The following is an 18,690-nucleotide window of genomic DNA, read 5'->3' as shown; positions in this document are numbered from 1 at the left end:
CCCGTTTAGTATGTCCATTTTCCCAAAGGGCTTCTCCAGGTTATCAAACCACTCTTAATTTTAATTAATTTAATATAGAAATGTCACTCGAACACTTGAAGAAGAACCGGGAGGGGAGAATAGCAGGGTTGTTATTAAATCAATCCCATTATGATGGAGTGTTACAACTTATCAGTGTCTGTGTCGCGGGGTGGGGGGTGGCGAGCAGACAATCCAAGAGCAAAACTGGAGAAGAAACTAGAACATTTTCATCAAATCCTTTCTTGGAACCACTTCCTAACACCTAAATAATTTATTTGATAGTCTCCAGATACGCTGTCATTGTTAGATACATTTAATATCAGGCTCCCTTGCATTGACTAATGTTAGCTTGTGATCTGCATGTTTGTGTTTCCAGCAGAATATAATTTTATCACACTGCCATAGATCTCTAATTCAGTTTACCACTGTTGTGAAGAGATTTTAAAAGCCTATTTTCTATTTTTATTGCCTCAGTGAAGGTCTTTTCACCATATATACAGACCAAGAGTTGCAGTAATAAGTATCCTTTGTTGCAGCATTTTTTTAATTATCTGTTTTTGTCCACTTCCATTTTCCCCTGTGATTTTTTCCTTAACCCATTTGGCAGAAGCATTGGTGTATTTTCCTGTTTTACAGAATGAATGCACATGTAAAAGCTGGGCTGTACCAAGCACTTGTTTCCTACGTTAGTGTTGATCGCTCCCAAATATTTTCAATCTCCTTACGTTATATCTTTGTAGCACATAACAATATAGTGACATAAAACTTCAGTGTTTATAAAACGCTTTTGCATCTGTTATATTATTTGGTCCTTGCAACACTATGAAAGAGAAGGTGTGTGGTTTTATTATCCTGAATTTGCAGAGGAGGGTGTGGAAGCTGAGAAGCCCTTTGACTGGCCCCATGTCACAGACCCACCAGGTGCTGGAGCTGGGGTAGAACCCACACCTTCCAGTCTCGGTGCAGGGCTCCCTCTGCCCTGTCACACTGCCTCCTACAGAACGAGGCGGACGGGCGGTTTGGGGATGAGACCTTGTTGATGCTCAGCTGTGCCCCTGTCCCTCTTAGTTTACCTACCTAGAGAGGATGAGACCAAGACCTCCACCCAGTGGAGAGGGAGTCTCAGCTTTTAATGAAATATCTCTCTCTCCCTCCATGTTTCTTTCTCCCTCTCCTTTTCTCCCTTTCATCCACCCCCCAAACTCTCCTTTGTGGGTGTGTAATGCCTTCTCATTCTTTTTTTTTTTTTTAATCTTCACCAGAGGATATTTTTCTATTGCTTTTTATGGAGAGAATGGAAGTGGGAGCGGGGGTGAGAGAGAGAGAAAGAGAGAAACATTGATGTGAGAGAGATACATCAATTGGTTGCCTCCTGCATGCACCCTGACCAGGGCCGTGGAATGAACCTGCAACCCAGGTACATGTCCTTGACAAGGAATCAAACCCGAGACCCTCTAACCACTGAGCACACCAGCCAGGGCTGCCTTCTCACTCTTGAAGGCTCAGATCAGACATCGCCTCCTCCATCGAGACTAATTTGGCTTGCTCAGCACTGTGGCTCTGGACACGAAGAGGCTCTGGGTATCACCAGAGTTGCAATGCTAGGCATGATAGTACTCTAAGTCATAAACGCAGTGTGGTGCAGGCCACTCAGGCCTGAGAAAGGCCATTCATTTGTTCACCCGTCATTCTTTCAGCAAATAGCTACTGACCACCTATAGCTGCAAATGAGACAGATAAGTCCCTGCCCACCCTCCCCGCATGTTGCCTTAAGGCCAGCCTGGGGGCACCCCAGCGAGTGCTGTGAGTCTCCAGCAGCCCGCACCCAGCAGCAGCCTGCTGCCTCACTGCCATGTCATAAGTGGGCGACACTCATCTTTGCTGGCAGCTGGAGGGCAGGCTGTAGGTGGGGGGAGCTGCCACATTCAAAAAGATGAAAAATAAATCATGCTTCTTACTTGTGTCATTTTCTATTTCTAGGCTCGGAGGAAAAGGGAGAAGAATTTGCAAGGATGCTTACAGAGCTTCTCTTTGAATTACATGTTGCGGCCACGCCTGACAAACTCAATAAGGTCAGCACCATCTGTCTGAGTTTTTGTTTTTTAGAAGACGGTCTCACGTATGAAATTCCAGAGCTCCACCTGAAATGGAAAAACCCCACAGCCCATATGACGCATGGGTGGAGGGAGGGAGGTCTGAGGTCAGAAATTAAGATTCGAGGCGGCTACATAATGACATGCAATGGTAGAGAACACACTAGACCTGTGTTTTAGATGCAGCATCAGTAGTAATTACCTTATGACCTTGAACAAGTCACTTCTCAGAATAGAATTTTATGTCGGAGCAGAGGTTACCTTCAGCATAGGGCAGAGAAGAGGGTTCCAGAATCACCACAGGGCTTTTTCAAATGCCACCTCCCCTCCCCCACTAGAGTGGCAGGCCAGAATTAGGCAGAGAGAAGCACATCGGCCAGGGCAGTGGTCGGCAAACTCATTAGTCAACAGAGCCAAATATCAACAGTACAACGATTGAAATTTCTTTTGAGAGCCGAAAACCTACTTCTGCGCATGGGCCATGAAGTTTCAATCGCACTGTATGTGCGCGCCCGCACGTGGTATTTTGTGGAAGAGCCACACTCAAGGGGCCAAAGAGTCGCATGTGGCTCGCGAGCCGCAGTTTGCCGACCACTGAGCCAGGGGACGCCGTGGCCCCTCCCACCTGGAATGCTGGTGCCACGTCCTGTCTAAGAATGTTCAAGCTGCAACAGTCTGGGTTCCCCTCCTGGTACCATAGTCGGTTTTGGAAGTTGGTACAAGGTCTTGCCGCGGAGTTTCCTAACAAGCACACTGATCATTAATTACTTAAAACCGTGTCGTTTTCCCTACTCTCTCCCTTTTTGTTTTCCCTTTCTTCTCTTTAGCACCCAGTGGTTGCCACAGGCCCTCGTTTACCCAGGAGGGTGAGGAGAGGGCAGAATGAGGCAGTGAGGGGGAGAGATGAGTAATTTCTTTATCTCTGATAGAGGTCACCGATTCTGGCAGGTCGGTGTTTTGAGCACAATGGGAAATTGCCTCATTCATCTCAGAGCAGCTCCTGCCACTGGCCGGAGAGTGGGGTGCCTCCAGGGCCTCCCGGTGTAGTTACACAGTCCGGTAAACCGGGGTCCCTGAAAGAGGACACACCAACAATAGTGTTGTTGGGTTTTATCTCCCCAAATCTTCTTACCATAAACTTGCCATTCAACACTCTGACATATTAACCGTTGACATGTACGCTTTAAGATGAGAAGTAAGTTTAGCCTGAGCTCAGATACAACTGGCACTTAAGCAAACAGCTTAAACTTTAATGGTAAAAGCTCCCTTTCTAAATGCAAGGACTAAGAGAGAGGGAAGGTGGTTGATGCTTGTTCAGTTTAGCCATCATTTCTTAGGCACTCCTGTGAAATTCGGCTAGTCACAGGTCTTTCCCACAGCCCTTCTCTCCTCCCCCTCCCCCGGAGGCCAGGAGACCTCACACAGCGAGAGCTGAGCCATCTTTCATCTCCCCAGCAGGATGCATTCTCAGGTTCATGAGACATAGCAGATGAGGACATTTGCTTTAGCAATGACCCTGGCTCAATGTCTAACCTATACATTTAAAGAGTACTGTGAGTCTTTTATCATTGGGCACGAAAAGTGAAAAATATACTATCACCCTTTCAAAGTGACCGTCACTTTTATTCTTACCTGAGTACCGTTTTAGAGCGCTTTTTAAAACATCCTTCACCCTGCACAGGGCTCTCCATGCTTTCTCTCTCTTCTGCCCCCTTTTCCTATGTTATAGTCACCCAAAAGCAACAACAGGTGTTTGTAAGGAGTATAGGGAATTGCCCCATCATTGTTTAAATCTACAGAGATGCAGCCTTGAAGGTTTAGGGCAAATTGATCCTAGTCTGGAGACTGGCGTACCTTAGTCTCCTATTTGCACAATAAATGTCTCGCTTTGGCTGGGCCGTCACAGGCCATGAAGAAGGCTCACGACTGGGTGGAAGAGGATCAAACCGTGGTCCCGGTAGACGTGGCAGAAGAGACAGAGGAGAAAACTAAGAAGGAAGAAAAGGAAGAGAAACCTGAAAGCCCTGAAGAGGGTGAAAAGCAAGAAAGGAGAACTAAGACAGTTGAGGTAAATCTATTTTAGATTGTCCACCTAAAGAGCAGTAATAGTATGCTAATTTTATTACCGGCCTAATTTTAAGTGAGGAAAAGCCATTTCATTTTTATTATAGAAATATGAGTATTAGTATAATAAACACCAACATTTCGCAACTCCAAGGTAATCCGTGACTTAGCATAGGTATTGTAGCTTTTCTCCATAGCTCTACAATTATCATTTAAAGGCGGGTCGGGGGGGAGGGAATGATCTTTAAGGACATAGTTGGTTTAGCTTGAGAGTGAAATTCCATCTTGTATGCAAATCTGTAACCATAAAATGTCTTTATGCCCTATAACTAATGAGGTAATTGAAGCTTTTTCAAAAAAAAAATTTTATTGGCACAGTTTTTATTCTGTAGTTTAATAAATATATATGTGAATAATTTATATCCTGCCTATGTTTAAAAATGAGTTCATGATAACTTCATCTTACATTGGATTTGAATTTTAGAAAAAGTAATTTTTAAAATTAGATCACACTGAGAAAAATGTCCATTGAGGTCTATTCATTTAACTGCCCTTTTACAAGCCTTCTTGAGTGCCTGCCTGTAGAGTACCCAACATTGGAGGGACGTAGCTGTGACTCAGACTTGCCATGTCCATGGGACCTGGCCAGCACTTCCACTTTAGGGCAGATTTCCACTCAGGAAAGTCTAAGACATGCCCATTAATCTTTGGGTAAACTGTTTCTGTTCATATTTGGATTCTTTTTTAAAAAATTACATATACATGTATATTTTTTAATATTGCGGTGTGTGTGTTTTTTTAAAGCATCTGCTCAGTTGTTCATTTTCTTACTTTCATTCACTTATTTCAGGAAGTATACATGCTGTCCATCGAAAGTCTGGCAGAAGTCACAGCACGCTGTATCGAGCAGCTTCACAAAGTAGCAGAGTTAATTCTTCATGGACAAGAAGAGGAGAAACCAGCTCAGGACCAAGCAAAAGTGCTGATAAAGTAAATGTTATTTTAAACTCTTATTTTTCCAATTTTATATACATGTGCCGTTCAAATACACACACACACACACACACACACACACACACCCTAGGTACTAAAGATTCCTATTTCAAGTCAGCTAATTCCAGTTTTTATGGTCATCTTAAGGAATAAGGACTCTCGTAAGAAGTGAACCATGTCAGCAAGGATATAATAGTTAACTAGATATTTCAGGAATTATTTATGAAGAGATTTAAGAGAAAACACCTTAAATAATTCAGAGCTAAGTAAGTACTAGTATTTATTTTAATAGATCCAAGTCTTAGAAGTACCAACCTTTAAGGGTAATTACACAACATACCACACAGATATTGAGAGGACCCCTTAATGTGACTTGTCAGCAATCTTCATAAAAATATGCAAACACCCGCCCCCCCCACTGTTCCTAGGAACTTATGCCAGCTCTTCATATTCTGAATTCTGGCAATGGCAGTCGCTAATGTAAGCCAGTTCACTGGACTGCATGCATGCATATATGTGCTGTTATACATTATGTTCTTCAATAAATAGAAGTTACTATCAGTTCATCTCGTGAAATAAAAATGTATATATGTAACTCTGTATCCAAGAAAATAATTGGTATGGAGTGTTCATTAATATAGTTATAGAGTGGAAAATAAGCTATTAACTTTTATGCACATGATCTGTATTGTGTTATAGAAAATTAGCACAAGTCCAAACACCACCTCATTATTATACAGACACAGACGCCAAAATAAGAGCCTCCAAAAAATATATGGGTGCATATGCACACATATCTTACCTCACTCATTCACCTCGATAGCTGACTAGTCTTTGCTTATTATTGCATTTGGCATTGTAGGTTGGGGAGCAAATTTTTAGTGGAAGGACCTTCCAAAAAGTCAATATTAGTGGCATTTTTCCTCATTTGTAAAGATTTGTCATCTAGTCTAGATTTTCATATTTAAACACGTGAAAATCAAAGATATTATAAGAACTGTATAATCCTGCTCTTAATATGCCTAGAAAAGAATATTACTCCTATGTGTGGAAGGAAGAGGAAAAGACAAAATAGGAAAAGTTAACATGGATGAGAACACCTAAGGACTATTTCATATTTGCTGCACTGACTTGGAAGAGGATGGCTGACTCTGAGATGTCCCTGAGTATGGGTAGCAGGGCCTTACTCTGCGCTTCTTTCTGATTCCCAGTCCTGATGGTCCCATCCTTACCAAGCTGCACAGCAAAGGATAATCAGATCTCACATTGGTGTGTTTAATAAGTGCCTCTCCGCCCACCTGCCCAGGAACATAGACAGCATGGCTCTGGGCCATCTCCTAGCTTTACTCCTGACCCTTTCTGAAGAGCAGTTTTGGGTGGAGGGATGGATGAATGTTGCTCAATAAACCTGAATACATAGCTTAGACAAGGACCCCTACTTCTCAAAACAAAGCTTCCTTCCTTCTACTCAATGCACTAGATCTTTTCTGAGCTTTGAGTTATTGTTTTTCTAATAGCATTTTAATCACGATTCATAAAAGTCACTTTTTTTTTTTCAAAATCAGACAATACCGACATTGTTAGGTAATTAGACTGTTTTTGTCATCATCTGTAATGTTCTGACACATTCCTTTAGTGAAATATGTGTGCCCATCTCGTGTTATTTTCTTGGGGTAAAGTCTTAGAAGTGGAATGGCTGGAATAAACTTGGAGTTTTGATGTGAGTCTTCAGAACATCTTCTACAGAATCATCTGAGACACCTGAGTTTGAATCCCAGCTCTGTCATTTACTACTGCTTGTCCTAAGCAAGTTACTTAACCTTCTTCAACATCAGTTTCTTCATCTATAAAATGGGAATAATAATGTAACCAATCAGGTCACTATGAGAGTTAAATGAGATTATTTATACAAAAGTACTTAACTTAGTACCTCAGTGAATGCTCATTATTATTTTTAAATGACCAAAGAGCTGGAGAAACTTGGTAAGAGTGTTAAATGCCTCTACATGTGGAGCCTGAGACCGGTGCTCTTCTGCATGTGGTTTTGATTCACGTGGCCTGAATGGACTAGATGATTATTCTTAATTAGCATGCGAAGAGACCCAGGATTAGATTCAACAGTGCTTGTGAATCATGGAAGATTATTGAGAAAAACATTTCTACAGAGCATCTTCAAACTTGTGTGCCATTCTTTTAAGTGGAATATGGTATTAATATCAGTAATTGTCTTGATGGTTAAATTATGTTACTTTATTAAAAATACTCAAACCACTTTTTTTTAAATTTCAGATTAACTACTGCAATGTGCAATGAAGTGGCCTCCTTATCAAAGAAGTTTACAAATTCCTTGACCACAGTTGGGGTAAGATTGTAATGCTGATTCTTTTTTCCCCCCCGCTTTAAGGGAGAGGGTTCTCTGAGGGGCCCTGAGGAAGAGTGGAGGATTCGGGGCCTCCTGGGATGGCTCCACACACAGCAGCTCTGCTGTGACGTTCACCAAAACGAGGCCAAGAGCACCTTCTCTAACAACAGGCAGCTCAGGGCCCTCATCGGACTGAGGTTTAGCCCTGACGCTGCCTCCTCAGATTTCTGAGATGTTGGGTGGGCTTTCAAACCTCTCTGGGCCTCATTTTCTTTTTAATATTTTTTTTTATTGATTTCAGAGAGGAAGGGAGAGGGAGCGAGAGATACAAACATCAATAATGAGAGAGAATCACTGATGGGCTGCCTCCTGCACGCCCCCTACTGGGGATCGAGCCCGCAACCCAGGCATGTGCCCTTGACTGGAATTGAACCCGGGACCCTTCAGTCCACAGGCCGATGCTCTATCCACTGAGCCAAATCGGCTAGGGCTAAATATATTTTTTATGATTTCTTAATGATACTTTCTCTTCTTTGAATATAATATATATACAAAATATGTGTTAATTGACTGTTTATGTTATCTGTAAGTCTTCTTGTCAACAGTAGGCTGTTACTAGTTAAGTTTTGGGGGCATCAAAAGTTATCCACAAATTTTCGACCGTGCAGGGTCTTGATGCCCCTAACCCCAAGTTGTTCAAGGGTGAACTGTACATACACAAATGTGTACAAATGATTGTGTGCACAGAATCAGGAACACACAGTTAATATTTGGGGGAAAGAAAAGCTAAGTCTAACTAGAGCTCGCTGAAATGCCATCTCGCCACAAAATCCGCCTCATCCGATACTGTGATGAATCGTCTACATCAAGCATTGTTTCTGTTCTCCAAAACAGCCATTATTCATAACTTGAAGTTAATGAGAGTATATTGCTCTCCAGACTCTATTAAAATTGCTTGCACATCTCATTGATTCTGAAAATCAATGTCATTTTGATTATATTTTAGAGATTTATTGATAATCAAGTAAACATGAAAGCAAATACCATAATGGGTTTTCTGGTTACTTACTAAAATGACTGGGCTTCTAAAGATTTTTTTTTTTCACCAAGACTTCATTATGGTTTCCCAGTAGAGTAATGTCAATGAAAGGGGGCTGCTCTGGGAAGATGTATTTCATTTATATTCTTCTGTTTACCATAACGTCTTCTGGGTACTGTAAGGAAAGGCAGTCTATTAAAATTGCCCCTCTCTTTCCAGACCCTTTAATTGTTTATTGTCCAAGAGTAGATTGAACATTTTAGACAGAGAAGACTGTTGATGGATAGACCAACAGTGGAGATAATGATGATGATGCTAACACTAGCGCTCATTTTTTGAATACCTGCTTTATATCAGGCTCTGTATTCTGTGCCTTACAGAATATTCATGTTTTGCAAACCAGGATCTGCAGACCTGTTTGCAAGTTATAGTTAAGATTGTTTTAATTTTGCTGCTAATCTGGAAGACATACCCTATAACCATATACCCAAGTTTTGCATTTGAAAGAAGAAAGAAATGAAGGAAGGAAAACACTGAAAATTTTAAATTGAAAAGAACTGATCTCATGGGAAGAAAATTAGTACAATAAAAAATTTAATATAAAAAAAAGAAAAGAAGGAAGGAAGGGAAGGAAAGGGAAGAAAAGGGAAGAAAAAAGAGACTAATGACCAGGGTTGGGACTAAGGTAGGCAAGTAAGATTCTTAACTCACTTGAAAATTTTCAGGGGACTCCCTCCAACAAAGACAAAGAAACAACTTCAGTCATCTAGACAAATATTTTAATGCAACATTTTTTAAAAAATCAAAATGAATACAAAACAATTTTAAGTAAAGACAGGCTCCAACCCTGCACTGCTACACCCAGCCTCACTCCCCTCACTAATCCCAGACCTGCTACAAGCCTTCAACAGTTAACACAGGTCTGCGTTTCAGTTTCTAGCTGTGTGATCTCACACAAGTTACTCAACCGTCCTGATTGCCATCTCATCTCAAAATACGATTGTCATGGCACCTACCTAGGATTTCTGTCAGAATTCAATGAGGTCGTCCAGGGGAAGCGGCAAAGATTGTTATATTGTAAATCAGACGACGCCTTAATCAATAAGCCAAATTTATTTGGAGTCCTTTTTCATTTCGCTAGCGCTAGCAAGCCCAGAGGAAATCTTGCTTCTCAAATTCTGGGGCCCAATATGGTGGGAGTCTTTCCTATTTATATGTTTTTCAGCTCTCTGTTTTCCAAATTTGGAATGAGACTTCCGGACCTTCTGAGAAAAAGTCCTCTGTGCTGGGACAGGCCCGTGAGACCGTATCTCAAGGCCTGGCCTGGCGCCAGCACTGACAACTCTGTCTGGGGCATAGTTTATGGCCTCTCTGGAATGGGGAGTAGTCTTATTTTTCCCTATTATTTAAGCAAGCAAACGTTTACAGAAGCCAGAATAGCAGGGTTAACATTTTAAACAGCAGTTTTTACCCAAGATGGAGGTTACTGTGCTTCAAGATGAATGAAGCCTGGTCTACAGTAAGCTTTCCACTTCTCTCCTTCCTCTCTGAGAGATCCCTCAACGAAGCCGGTGTCTGGCATTTAATGTGGCACGCCTGGCAGTATGAGCACCTAATCTGTCAATTTCATCCTTTTCATTCCACAGAGCGACAAGAAGGCCGAGGTCCTTAACCCCATGATCAATAGTGTATTGTTAGAGGTAAGTGGCCCCGGAGAGAAAGTGCTTCTGAATCAAAGCAAATGTTAGAGCTACATTTTTTTTTCCCCCAGGCAGCAAGCGTTACTGCAATTCTAAATCTTATCATCAACAGTCTTCTTTTGAGTACATTTGCGGAGCTCAGCCAGCTGTAAACCCGAGGGTGAAGCAGCAATACGTAATTTTCAAGAACTCCTGATTAGGAAGAGAAATGCAAAGCTTGCACGTTATTCCTGCTGCTGTTTCCTCCAGCTGAAGCAGCTTTCTGTGGCCCGGTTTGACACCAGATTTGACTCTGTGGTTATGGGCTGCAGGGAGGGATTATTGCTCAATGGTGATTTTCATAAAAATGGGCACTTCCCTTCATTCATAATAATCTTGGGTTTAGCTGGGTCGAAGCTCCAGACGGGCAAAATGGCACATAGACTACTTAGCCTCTGCCTGTTCAGTGACCCAGACGCGCCTTCCTCTGCGGCCACTCGCTCCGTGGCCTGTCCACTCAGCAGGACATTGTAGCATGGACAGGAAGCTGACCTGACACCTCTGTGTCTTTGTCAGACACAGGGATGTACGAGAGGCTCGGGAACATTCTTGAGTCATAAGGCGCTGTGTTCTACCTGTGGTTGTGGGGGAGAACCTTTCCTTAGGGGCTACAGACTAAGAAACAGACATATCTGTAGCCAGAGGGCACCCTGCTGAAGCCATAAGGTGCTACCAAGTTAAGTTTAAACATGGGCAATGCATATACCGTCATTTTTTGCAGATGTCAATTGCAAATTTTGGAAATTACAGAACTTCAAGTAAGGGAGGGCTACCTATATACTTATAGCAATATTTTTAGGAGTCATGCCTTACTATTCAGGAAAACTACCAAGGTACCAAAAAAAGTAACAATGTGGGGGCACCGAGTGTTGTTGTATAAGACCCAGAGGTACAGCCACACATGGGATGGAGTCAAGGGACAGGGAGTGTAGTGGCAGGTTCAGGGGGGACAGACACAGTTAAGAGGAAACCCAATCAGAGGCAGAATGTAGAACAGGAAACTCTCTCCCCTGGCCACCCAGAGGGCATTAGCAGAGTAATTGACCATGTCAGTCATGGAGAATGTGAGGTCAAATATTTATTCATTCTCCCAGTGGAAGTTTTCTCATGTTTTAGTCATCTGAAACTTTAAATGGCCTCTCCCTCTAGTGTTGTATGTATGGCAGAGAACATGCCAGCAACATCAAACACCAAGCCAAGTAGAAGGTACCAGCGTGCATGGGAGGATGCTAGCATTCAAAGTTTGCCACGAATAATGGCACAATATTTCCAGTTAGCTTTATGCAGACCATTCTTGTTTATTCATCTGCAGGTTAGGACAAACTGGATTCCCCTGCATACTGTGATTTTATGTTATTTCAGGACAGTGGGGTTGATCTGGGAAGAGGATAGTTAAGACTGGACGTAATGGGTCATGAATATACACACATTGATGTGCCCTCGAAATCTATGGAAATGGCTTTTCTCATTTTGAGTGAATTCTTCTCTCTGTTAGTATAGATCAGTGGTCGGCAAACTCATTAGTCAACAGAGCCAAATATCAACAGTACAATGATTGAAATTTCTTTTGAGAGCCAAATTTTTTAAACTTAAACTTCTTCTAATGCCACTTCTTCAAAATAGACTCACCCAGGCCATGGTATTTTGTGGAAGAGCCACACTCAAGGGGCCAAAGAGCCGCATGTGGCTCGTGAGCCGCAGTTTGCCGACCACGGGTATAGATCATTAAGAGATGGACGCCCTCCATCCCAAGGAATATATTTACATTTGCTTTAAGCACCAATCCTATATAATAAAAGGCTAATATGCAAATTGACCAAACAGTGGAATGACTGGTCGCCATGAAGCGCACTGACCACCAAGGGGCAGATGCTCAATGCAGGAGCTGTCCCCTAGTGGTCAGTGTGCTCCCACAGGGCCAGCACTGCTCAGCCAGAGCCCTGAGCCGGGCTCATGGCTGGTGAGTGCAGCAGCGGTGGCGGGAGCCTCTCCTGCCTCCATGGCAGTGCTACGAGTGTCTGATGGCTTAGGCCCGCTCCCTGCAGAGTGGGCCTAAGCCATTAGTCAGACATCCCCTGAGGGCTCCCAGACTGCAAGAGGGCACAGGCCAGGCTGAGGGACCCTCCCAAGTGCACGAATTTCATGCACTGGGCCTCTAGTGTTACAATAAAAATACGATAAATATTATAGAGTTTGATGAGAGGGAACATGATCAAATTGGAAGGATTGTCAGGATTGAAGAAAACAACCCTTCCTCCACATGTTTCTCCTCTCTCAGGGCTGCAACAGCACGACATACATCCAGGATGCCTTCCAGCTGCTGCTGCCCGTTCTGCAGGTTTCCCATATCCAGACCAGCCATTCAGAAGCACAGCCATGACCTGGCCAGACTCCATCTACTTAAAGGAACCAGCAGGCCCGTGGCTTTGATATATTTATCATTGAAGGTGATGTTTTCTGTGCATCTGCCCATAGACACTGATTTGAGGACACTACAAGCAAGTTTGCACAGACAGTGTTGAGAATGCAAGTTTAAAGAGAGTATCATGTTTCTTAATGTATATGGTTGTTCTTACAAATAAGAGTGTTTTCTTGATGTTAATTTAAACTTACTCAGCTTTGTATTGGTAATGTCCTTTCATCTGAAATTCATTCACAAAGACTCATTGCCATTTTCCTGGTCAAGCATCCCATATTTAGAAATTCATGGGCAGACCGTAGACATTTTTTTTTTAACTCTTTAAACTTCCACCTTTAAATTTTCCATTCTTATAGTATTCGTTTGCATCAGTTCCTATACTGAACTTAATTTTGTTACGTAAATGCCATGGACAAAGATAACACTACTTATATATATTTACCTGTAATAGTTAAAGGGAAACATAAGTATCTCTTTAGAGCCACTCATTCTTGAAACAAGCATTTATTGAGCTCCTACTGTATGTATGCTCACAATAAGAGAACATGATCTCACCCCAATAGAAATAGATTTAAAGAGGGTTTATAATCATTCTTAAACCGCTTTAAAACACTAATAAGTTTTCTAAGCCTTAAAATATTTCACAGAACAAGGTAAATTCATAGTTTTTTAAATGTTCTACCCTTCAATTTATTGTATTTTTTTCACCTTTTCTGCACTTTTTTATCCCAAACTTTGTCCATGGGGTGAAAAGGGGTACTATAGAGTATTTGGTTTAAAACTGACTTCTTATGACTATAAATACAAGATAGCATAATTACAAAGCTTGGAAGTATTCCATTAGAAAGCTAAAGGGATTCCGGCACAGTAGACCCTGAGGACTGCATTTTTAAATCTACTACAGTGGCGTCAGGCTGTTTTATGACTACACAGATCATGTTCACCAGTAGCAAATACTATCATTGCTTCTAAGGGGCAAGAAACCCTGATGTGTGGGTTGACTAACTGGTATGTTGATCCACGAGAGACTGCACAGAAGACCCTTTAGCTGGGAGAGGCATCACCAATGGGCATTTCTTTTCCTAAACGCCATATGCTCATTCCGGGTGGGGGTGCTAGTAGAATGCTTCTATTTTAGACATCCTCACAGGCACTGTCACAAGATGTCTTGCCCAGTGGTTCTCTCCAGGGCAGATAAAGCCTATATTTTTGCAAGTGTGAGAAACCCTTTCTTTGCATTTGCTTGTATTCCCCTGATAAAATAGACAGCCTTTGTTCCATGCAGGCATTGCATTTGTCTATGTTGTGTATTTCATTTGTGTATCTGCTGAATCGGCCAAATAGAAAACATAAAAACAATTTATTTACAATCTGGAAAAGAAATTATTCAAGGCATCCATTAAAGATGGTGTTTTTTTTCTACTTGCTTTTTGATTGGTTGAAATGTTTCTGTGATTAAATCTAGAAAACAATTAACTGATGAAACTGTTACATCGACTTCTTCAGAAATTTATACTTTTTATATAGAGAGCAGAGGAAAGGACTTAGATTTACAATTTCTTCACATCAGATTTTTTTTAGCATCAGATAGATTTTATAGACACTAACTGGAACTGTAAAAGAAACAAATCATTTCAAAGAAGCTAGTCTTTAAGCCTAACTACACCCATTTGGTGTACAACAGAATTTTAATCATGAACTAAAATAGAAATCTGTAAAAGAATGAGAGATAATTATTCTTTTTTAAAATTTTTTTATTTATTTGAGAGAGAGAGAGATGGATTTCATTCCACTTATTTGTGCATTCATTGGTTGATTCTTGTATGTACCCTCATCAGGGATTGAACCCACAACCTTAGTGTATCAAATAACACTCTAACACACGGAGCTACCTGGCCAGAGCTGAGAGATAATTATTCTTTAAAAAAGTGGGTGACATGCCCTGGCCGGTGTGGCTCAATGGATTGGAGCATTCTCCCATGTGCTATAGGGTTGTAGGTTCGATTCCTGGTCAGGGTGCATACCTAGGTTGTGGGGTCGATCCCTCGTCAGATGCACATGGATCGATGTTTATCTCTCCCTCTCTTTATCTCTCTCTCTGTTTTCCCCTCTCTCTAAAATCAATAGATGTATCCTAGGGTGAGGATTTTTAAAAAAACACAACTGGGTGACATAATTTACATTGCATTTTCATGTATTTTAATGATAGAATATCAAATGTTGCCAGGTAAAGATATAAGCTGAGAGATGATTCCCAGAGCCTAGCTTCATGGTCTGTGAATTACATTATTTAAGAGAGAATACTCACTTAATATATATCCACCTTCCAGGATTGCTCTCTTTCAATACAGTTTTTCACCATAACTTTTAAATAATTGCTTCTTTGCTTTGCTTTAAAAGCTGGCAAAACACAGGATCCAGATCTGGGCAAAATGTCAGTCGGTGACTGAATAAATGATTTAGCAGGCTTACTCTGGAAGTTTTCTATTTCTTCAATAATCGTTTACATAAACTGGGTTCATTTCACTCTGTGCAATTACCCTGAACAAGCATGCCAGATTTTTCTTACATCAAGTGCAAAATAAATCCTAGTCTAAACAATGGATGTAGTTCCGTGCCTGTGCCTTACCAAATGAAAAGCATCAAAAGCCAATTTCAAATTCAAAGCAAAATGCATCCAAGGAAAATCCCTTTGGGATATCCTATATAATAAAGAGGTAATATGTAAATTGACCTTTACATCCTCACACAAGATAGCTGCCCCCATGTGGTCACAAGATGGCCGCCCCCATGTAGTCACAAGATTGCTGCCCTCTGGGGTCACAAGATGGCCATCCCCATGTTGTCACAAAATGGCCACCACAAGATGGCCAGCAGGGGAGGGCAGTTGGGGGCAAACAGGTCAGCAGGGCAGGGCAGTTAGGGGTGACCAGGCCAGCAGGGGAGGGCAGTTGGGGGTGACCAGGCCTGCAGGGGAGGGCAGTTAGGGACGACCAGGCTGGCAGGGGAGGTCAGTTGGGGGGGACCAGGCCAGCAGGGGAGGGCAGTTGCGGGGGACCAGGCCTGCAGGTGGGGGCAGTTGGGGGCGACTGGGATAGCAGGGGAGGGCAGTGGGAGCAATCAGGCCGGCAGGAAAGGACAGTTGGGGGTGATCGGGCTGGCAGGGGAGCAGTTAGGTGTCGATCAAGCTGGCAGGGGAGTGGTTAGGGGTGATCAGGCTGGCAGGCAGAAGCAGTTAGGTGCAATCAGGCAGGCAGGCAGGTGAGCGGTTGGGAGTCAGCAGTCCCAGATTGTGAGAGGGATGTCTGACTGCCAGTTTAGGCCCGATGGGATAGGGCCTAAACTGGCAGTTAGACATCCCCCAAGGGGTCCCAGATTGGAGAGGGTGCAGGCTGGGGTGAGGGACACCCCCCAATGCACAAATATTGTGCACTGGGCCTCTAGTCTATATAATAAAAACCAGTGGTTGTAACGCTGTAATGACCAAAGACCAGTCACCAGGAGGCTGCGTACATGGCGAGGCACGTGCGGGTGGGCGGGGATTTGACTCTGGGTCCCACAGCACACTGGCGGGACTCGGGGGTCCCGGGTCTCATGCGACTTCCCATGAGTCTGTGTCTCGCGCAGTTTCACGCGCTGAGTCACTAGTTGATATATATACCATTAAAGGACAAAACTGAGTCCCAAATCTTAAAGCAGAGGCCCAATCTTAAATATTCTCTCCCTCTGAACACAGACATCTCTCTTTTCTCTGGCCTCACACTGGGCTGCACATCAAGCTCATGGTTAAATGAGTGGGGTGACTGGCTTGAGGCAGTGGCAGGACTGGGCTGAGTTCCTTACACCAACAAGGAACCATGGACCTCAGCGGCAGAGCTCACAGTGCATAAAAGAAGCACCAGCTTTGGGCAGCCTAAAGCAAAGTGATAAGGGTAGGGTACGTGTCTGAATCCAGAAATGAGAGCGTTTCTGTCTTTGTAGAAGTCAGCTGCCCCAGGTGCTCACATGTCTGGGAAGTCACATTCCACGCAGGCCAACCACGCTCGCTTAAGTTAGGGACAAAAGCAGACAGATTCCAATCATAGTTATCCCAGAAATCAGAACATAATGTGTCTTCGGGAAGTAATTTAGTACAAATGTGAAATAAACATATTTCTTTTCTTTTCTAAAAATATATATGTACACACATATACTATATGTGTGTGTATATATATATGTTTGCTAAAGCCCATGACTTCAATCTGTATTTAATTTTATAAAAGCAATGATTTTTCAGGGTCAAGTTCATTTTTGCCCTTTGATCTTCCTCTCAAGCATGCCCTATTTTTATATTCAGATCCAGCTTCCACTCGGTTTCTTAAATTCTCGTGTTTGTAAAGGCACATCAGAAGAGATCATATTGAAAATTCATCTTAGAACTGCAATTTTGCCCTGGTTTTGTAGTTGATTAGAATTCAACAAGCCGTAGGAGTGGATTCCAATAAAAGGAGGGGGGTGTGGGGGGTGGGAAATCCTGTGTTAACCATTTGTTTCTTTTTCTAGATATCTCATTACTTATTCAGATTTATGTTCATTTTCTGTATGTTCACCTATAATAGGTGCTCCATTCAGTACCTGCTATTAAACAAATATGAGGAAAGACACCATTCTGTTCTCCCTACCCCCCTCTTCTTAGGTCCTAAAAATAATCTGTTATTCTACCCTTTGAGCATTTTGCCTTCTACAGTGATTAAATTGTTACAGCCCAACAGTGAGACATGCATTGATTGTGTTTCTTATATCTCTGGTGTCTAGGGTCATCGTAGACTGGGAATAGAGGCTGATTATGGGAGGTCGGGGTTTTGTGTTGGGATTTAAGCTACATTTACCTTTGTCTGGATCAAAGCGTGTTTTTCTCTGCATGAGCTGTCAGCCAAAAGGAAATAGGATTACGTCTGCCATGGTCACTGCTGGCTCACTTCACAGGCCTGTCTCTTATGAGTCTCAAAAGAATTGTATACTGCAAAAGAATAACATGTACATTTCTCACATGCCTTCGCTGAATATAGAAGTTTAGGGCGACTCGGAGATGGTGTATCTCCCTGACCCGAGTTGCGAGTTGCAACGCCAGGCTTCTAGAGCTGCCATTTGGAGGGAAAAACCAGCGTAGAAGCCAAGGCCAGATGGATGAAACCTTGGCAGAAAGCAAAGCTAAGCCTCTGCCTTTGAGCCCCTGCCATGTTTATCCTTTCTCTCTCCGGATTTTTTTTTTTTTTCTGACAGTCATTAAGTGCCTCTTTTCCGGGATCTGCTTTTAAAGTCCTGCCTCTTTTTTCCATATCACTTTCCTTTCTCTTTCTCTATATTATCCTTTCTCCGTTTATCTCACCAGAACACAATCCATCCAAAAGACTTGAATAATAATAATTACTATGTATTGACCACATGCTGGGCACTGTGCTGAATGTTTTATATGCATTATCCCATTTAATTTCCATCATTACCCAACCGGGTAGCTATTATTACATTTGCTACTGCATGAATGAGAACATTGAGACCCAGACAAATTATATAACTCATCTGATGTTACACAACTAGTAAGACAGAACCAGGGATTCAAACCCGGGTCAGTGTGACCTGACTAGCATTTTAAACGCTTATACAGAGCCTCCTAATGAAAGAGAAACGTAACATGTTAATCTTAGAGCCATCTGAATACTTCTAGGTTCAGCTCTCTTTGTGCCGTGAGGTGGATTTATAGCTGAAAGATTTGGTCGTCAGCTTTGGTTGTTTCCATGAAACTAAGAACAAGCTGGGACTAAAGAGACAACAGAATGAAGCCATGCGAGGTTATTGGGCCCCCGGGCTGTTCTCACCGCAGGCCTCTCCACCACTTCACAGACATTTACATCCAGCAGCTCCCTGGTCATCATCAACACAGCATCCTGTCTCACAGGTGCCTCTGCTATTCCTAAACTGGC

At 42.5% G+C, this 18,690-nt stretch overlaps 1 protein-coding gene across 2 annotated transcripts in view; it reads left to right on the top strand.

The window, feature by feature from the left end:
* The window catches only part of FAM114A1 (family with sequence similarity 114 member A1), a 59,351-nt gene extending 44,020 nt beyond the window's left edge, over positions 1-15,331 (top strand). For both annotated transcript variants that reach the window (XM_054729527.1, XM_028143668.2), the window contains 6 exons: positions 2,002-2,093; positions 4,021-4,182; positions 5,029-5,168; positions 7,461-7,533; positions 10,219-10,272; positions 12,590-15,331. In XM_054729527.1, coding sequence (XP_054585502.1) covers positions 2,002-2,093; positions 4,021-4,182; positions 5,029-5,168; positions 7,461-7,533; positions 10,219-10,272; positions 12,590-12,691 — 623 coding nt within the window. In that variant the 3' untranslated portion in view covers positions 12,692-15,331. The remainder of the gene's footprint in view (positions 1-2,001; positions 2,094-4,020; positions 4,183-5,028; positions 5,169-7,460; positions 7,534-10,218; positions 10,273-12,589) is intronic.
* Positions 15,332-18,690: the final 3,359 nt, after the last annotated feature.

This window comes from Eptesicus fuscus, chromosome 2 (assembly GCF_027574615.1).
Source record: "Eptesicus fuscus isolate TK198812 chromosome 2, DD_ASM_mEF_20220401, whole genome shotgun sequence".
Lineage (NCBI taxonomy): Eukaryota > Metazoa > Chordata > Mammalia > Chiroptera > Vespertilionidae > Eptesicus > Eptesicus fuscus.
This window is presented reverse-complemented; position numbering and strand designations above follow the sequence as displayed.